At 38.9% G+C, this 6,193-nt stretch overlaps 1 protein-coding gene across 1 annotated transcript in view; it reads right to left on the bottom strand.

Moving 5' to 3' along the window:
* Positions 1-373: 373 nt before the first annotated feature.
* Positions 374-6,193, bottom strand: part of LOC146459276 (uncharacterized) — a 20,546-nt gene continuing 14,726 nt past the window's right edge. Inside the window, exons 8-9 of the mRNA XM_085089704.1 lie at positions 3,464-3,706; positions 374-717 (exon numbers count right to left, since the gene is read on the bottom strand). Coding sequence (XP_084945830.1) covers positions 374-717; positions 3,464-3,706 — 587 coding nt within the window. The remainder of the gene's footprint in view (positions 718-3,463; positions 3,707-6,193) is intronic.

Raw genomic sequence — 6,193 nt, 5'->3', positions numbered from 1 at the left:
AACCCCCCCTCCTCCCCCACCCCTCCCCCGCCTCCCCCCGTTGAGAAAAAAAAACATCAAATTAAAGTTAAAACAAAAAACAAACTAAAATAACACAAGTAATGCCTATCCACAGAACAAATCCTCTTTTAAAATATTTTTTATGCACACTGAAGGTCAGTACTACACAGCATATAGGAATGGTTACTACTATGAAATTATATGTGAATGAAATGTTCTCGTTATGACGTAGCAATGTGCTACTTTAGTTCTAGGAAAGGGATTTTTTGTGTCTCAGCTTACAGTCTTTCAGTATAGAAACATAATAATTCATTTTTTGTGATATTTAAAACATGTAAGCTGGGGTTTATACCCCAACGCCAGTTTGTATTTTTTAAGTTGTTTCGTAGAAAGTTTCTACTTCATCCGGTTGGAAGTTATAGTTACTCCCTCCTGCCAGGAATGTTTGTGCGAAGGTGCTGCCATAGCTGTACCCACTGGGTTCTGCGTAGGTGTAACCAAGGTTTGCGTATGAGTTTTTATTTGATGAGGCGTAGTCAGATACGTGAATGTCATTTCCACCCCCGAACGTAGGTCCATCATGAGAGCAGCTGTATGTGGATTGCCTTCGATAACTATATTTCCCTGTTTGATTCAGTTTCACCGGCGCCCATCCTGGCTTGTTTACCAACGAAAACAGGAAAGCTTTCGAATCATATCGAGGACCACAATTGGAAACTAACGAGAAAATAAACAAATTAGAAAACAGACAAATTGACACATGCTTCTTATGATTACCGCATGGGATAAAGGTAAAGTCAGACTTCAGGCCTAAGTGGCCTACACAGCGGGTCAGAGATTAACCTGATCACCTTAGTATGAGACAACTAGGAGTACTACTCCAACCCACCTACATCCCCTTCCCCCTGAGTAGCAATACGTCCATCACAGGACTAACCCAGACAGTCTTTTGTCAGTACTTACCTATACAGTAAGGAAGATAGTGAGACAATGCGGAGTTAAAGCTACTCTCTGACAAAACTGCGCTACAATATAGAGATCAGCTTAGCCTCGAACCACTGACCCTTTGATCTACCGATTATAAATCCAACCCGCTTACCTTTTCCAGTTGTTACGAAGAATCACCCAGTACCTCTAGTTAACGAAAAAGCTTGCAAACACAGACGCGCGTCATTGCTCACAACTGGTGATTTGGTTAGGGATTGATTCAAGGCTAACAACAACATGGTCACTAATCATTGGAGCACTGACATAATTTTCGGGTTTGCATTTCTTTCCCTAGAATAAATAAATGAATATACAAAACCCGTAGCGCGTTTGCACAAAGTGAACCCTTTGAGAATTGTAGCCTTGGTGGAGGGGGAAGGGAGAATTAAAACAATGCAACCATCTAAAGACCTTTGTTCAAGATTGTACATACTCCTTTGGTTTAATGAACTCAGAACAGTTTAATGAGGAAATCGTGAAGTTTATTTATCACTAGAGAAGCCAAAGAGAGTCAAGTGTTAGCCATAATGACTGACACACCTCAAGGTTGCATTGCATAGGGGCACTATGGGCCCGTTTCTTAGTACTTTTGGACATGGAAAAAAGACAAAAAATTGTCTTTTATAAATTTAACACATATTCATCGGATTTACGAGAAAAAGTAGTAGCGATGGTTGTTCTAAAAAGAGAAGCAAACAATGAAATACAGAAGTGTTTTTTTTTTAATTCACTTGATCAGTGGGTTAAGTAAATATTCAGTGAGTTTCACTCTAAAATCCTGACACATAAAGGGTCAATTATTAAAAGACAGTTTAGACGGTGTTTACCAAAACCACGTTCTAAACCATTTTCAATTTTGCCAACAGTCGTATCTAAACATTGTCTGCTGCTAACACTAACAAGAAGGCTGGCATGCCAGACAAGAAAACTATTTATCTACTTAAAATACCACTTATAAACAGATTTGGAGGAACACTGATTGTCTTAAGCCGCGGCCTAAGTTAGACTCTGTTTAAATTACTGGCCCTAAATATTTAAAGCAAGATTGCGCCATAAAAAAAATCAATGGAAACTACTAAGTGGTCTCGAGAAGGATCCACAAATAAGCTACATATATAAATGAAAAGCGTCAAAATAACAAGAGGGTAAAGGGATATTGACAGCAAGTGACAGTTTTATTTAGCTGAACAACGACTGAAAACGAGCTAGCTTATAGAAGATATGGAGAACTGATTTTGTGAAGGAAAACCAGTATGCGATGAAATCAGGCAGCGCATCTGATATAAACTTAAATATATATTCGTGTGTGTCATGTGCTTATTCTTTTTTGTTGGTTGGTTTTCGAATTTAAGACCGCTCAATTAAGCTTCAAACAGAAAGTCTTAGTATCCAAACTAAAGGACCAACTATTTAAACGAAGTTAAAAACGTGCTTGACGAAGCCGTAGTCTAAATGCCACCGCTTTTCTCAAGATTCCGGTTAATTAAACGAAGTTTAGTCGTGGATTTAGATAAAGCTTACCCGTGGTTTTTGGAGTAGTCATCAAAGCCTCATTTTGTCTTAAACAACGTCTAACTTAACCTCTGTTTGAACAATCGGCCTAAGAGCTCTAATACGGATGGAGTAAAATACTTTCACCTGTTACATCTGATTTATTCTCTCTGATTTACGATTTATTTTCTCTCTACTTTACGACGCAACCCGATAATTAGCTTTGAGATATTCTAATCCAATAATAGGGTTGACTGACAGTTCAGGCTTAAGCCGGCTACACACTTGGCAATTTTATACGCCGATCCCCACGATCAGCGAAAATCGCCAGGTGTGCCCGGTGCAGCGATTGCGATTTTCGCCGATCGCCGCGATCGGCGTATAAAATCGCCGATAATATCTGGCATGTCAGATATCGGCGATTAAATTCGCCGGTATTCGCGAAGTGTGCCCTTTCCCGCGATTTTCTAAAGTCATTGCTGCGAATCGCCAGTAAAGCCAACCCATCAGGTTGGGCGATTTTATCACATGACTTTTCAAAATTGCCACATCGCCGCGATAGGCGAAAAAAATCGCCAGGTGTGTCCGCATTAATCGGTGGCGTAAATCGCTTGCGATTTTCGCTGGCGATCAAATTCGCCGCGATAAAATCGTCAGGTGTGTCGCTGGCTTAAAAATGATGTTTTTTAAGGGTTACCGTATTAACTTTTAACATCGGTGATTTTACTCTTGATTAAAAGTGTAGATTATGATGGAGTCCATTTCTCAATTATATACTTCAAGTAAAGTTCGTGCTATTTATCAAGTAAACGTCAAATCCAATACAAGGTTGAGTACACCTCTTTTGGATTTATAATCACTCCAAACAAGGTAAGGTCACCACTAGGAGTTAACTCCACTTCACAGTCTTATTCTAACCCCTGAAAAACTACTGCTCATTTAAAATACTAACTTGATATAAGGCAAGGTAAATAAAGTCACTTACTCCGGATCCATGAGTCATTGGCGTATCCTCCAAATATATACTGGCCGACCTTTATAATCGTCACAGTAGGACCCTTGTTATCGCACCCGGAGTGAAAGGTAGATGCAGCCCAACCATCAACGGACGCGCGCCAACATCGCTTCCAGGCAGATGACTTGCTTTGCACAACGGGCTTTAACCAAGTCTTTAATGCTGTCAGGTACGTGTTGTTCTTTCTTAGGATGAATGAACTTGCTAAACCAGCTAAAACAAAATAGTATACATTATGTAGAGCGACGATGCACTGCATGATCACATAACTAGTTAAGATCTGCAATGGTTTTTGAGAGGAGTTCCCGGAAAATTCGTGTTAAAACTTTTATTTGAGCTTCTGGCGAGGTTCATATGTCTGACAGTTTCCAACTATAATTAAAGACCATATGAAAGGAGAGAAAGCCACCTAATGTTTTCAACATAACTCGCTGACCAATCTAGTTAAAATAGAAATTCGGTATGAATTGTTTCTTTTTAGCTGGTTTGCTTGTGAGGTTCGGGAATTCGTCTCACATGTGCACTCAGGGCGAGCCGTTTATCGAAAATTAGTATAAATCTACTAGCGTTCTATCACGAATGCTGCTCTCTTATTGACTACGCTACTCAATATCTATTCTGTTGTAGACAGTGAGTAGCCTATCAGTGTGCAGTTGTCAACAAAATGGCAGCGTCTTCGTCTCGTTTTCGAAGAGTCTGTGAAAAGGATTTTCGGATAATTACTTGTCGGGGCGATTCCAGAGAAGACAAAAATTGCAACGCGCTATGGAGTGAACAATTTTCACGGTAAAAAAAGGAGTAGAAACAAGAGACTGAATGATTTTATTTTTCAATGACACTTTTAAAACTCGGTAATTGTATAATTTGGAAAACATTCAAAGATGCTTTTCACTGACACATTTTTTTAGATAACTTGGCTTCCAAAGGGCACTTTCACTTCAGTAGATCTTTAATTGTCATTTTACAATAGAAAAAACTAGGTTCCTCGTCTCAGTTTGGAGCGAATGAATGGTTTTCTTTTAATACTTTGTCACGCATTCACCTATATCTGAAATGAGGTGAAAAGGAAGATAAAAAAAGATTTAACGAAATACCTCCAGTGCCTGTGGGCCTATCCCCAACGACAGCAACTCCGATCCAACAACATTAAAGAAACATTACGTATGATAGCGGTACCTAAAAGTTACATTTAAGGTTGAGCCGGAATGTATTAGCTGTAGCACTCGGGTGGACAGTGGGAAGTAATGCCGAAGCCTTATCTAAGATTTGCTGAGGGAGTTTTTGTAATTAGCACCTGATATTTTTAGCAGTCGTTTGACCGTCTCTTTAACACACTTTTTCTGGAAATGACTTGAAAGGTTACTGAGATGTGTTTTGACAAGTAATATTAGGTAAAGTAATTTTTGGAAAAAGGCGTTTTAGAACCTAAGTCAAACCTTTTAAAATGAACAATTCAAAACGTACCGAGTCCCATCATATTTGAGGTTTCTCAGTATACAATTTCCTTGGTTTCCGGCCATAACCTTCGTGGAAAATTTAGAAACTATTTGACATAAAATATTAGAAACCATCAAACCGCACTACATAGAAAACGTTATTGGTCTCGAGCAGGACCTTCTTTAATACTCAGTCATAATATTAACCTTGTGCTTTATAGGAAATCATAGGATATCTAATACAGTAGAATCCCGGTAACTCGAACTCGGATAACTCGAACTCCCTCGCGCGCGCTAACTCGAACTGAGTCTCAGTTCGCTTGGATTTGACCCAACTTTTAAGTCATTTTTACTCGGTTAACTCGAACTCGGATAACTCGAAAACCCCGCTAACTCGAACTAAATCTCGTTTCCCTTGATCAAAATTTACCCCGATAACTCGAATTTCTGGTTCTTATAACTCGCCAAGGATGCCCGTTGAGATATCCATTTAGCTTTTCTTATCGTGTGTGCCTAAGCAATAAGAACTTTACGGATAATAGAACGACACCGACGCAAAAGGGAACATAAATTGAGTGTATTAATTGCATTGTCCTAAGAATGCATAAACGTTACAGTTGTTAAAAAATGTATTAGTTTCTCGTGAAATAAGTTTAATTTGCACTGTATTGTATACCAAAGTGCTGAAAATCAATAGACTATTAATTATTAACCTGAAAAATTGAATATTTTAATCGACCCCGATAACACGAAACCCCGCTAATTCGAACAGTTTTTCGTTTCCCTTCAGAGTTCGAGTTACCGGGGTTCTACTGTACATGCAAACGATTAAAATATCTCGGACAACAAACAACCAAGGAGTGCTATCCAGTAAGCTGCATTGTGTAACGGGTAAGACCAGGGTATATATTTGTAAAAGGCCGGTAGGTTAAGAGGCCAAAGGCTTAATTTGAGCAGTTTTTCCCGTCCCAAGTGTATGCTGGCCTGCATGTGCAATATGATTGCACGATCCGTTGGTGTCGTTAAAAACAGCATTTGCAATGCAGTTGTTTTTTCTTTCTTCGCACAATTCTAAATGTTAGTCAAGTCTCTGCGCTTCTAAACTTAATAATATAAAAAAAAGCATGAATCGAAAAGCCTCTTCACTCTTCCAAACGAAACAGGTGCAGGCCTTGAATCGAAAAAATAAACCGGATGGACACTAAAAAATGCAGAATTTAAAATGCCAATTGTAATATTTGTTAATTTAAAGACATACAGAATT

The sequence above is a fragment of the Pavona decussata genome, unplaced genomic scaffold (assembly GCF_977016875.1).
Source record: "Pavona decussata unplaced genomic scaffold, jaPavDecu1.1 SCAFFOLD_222, whole genome shotgun sequence".
NCBI lineage: Eukaryota > Metazoa > Cnidaria > Anthozoa > Scleractinia > Agariciidae > Pavona > Pavona decussata.
The sequence above is the reverse complement of the archived record's forward strand: the minus strand, read 5'-3'. Positions and strand labels throughout refer to the sequence as shown.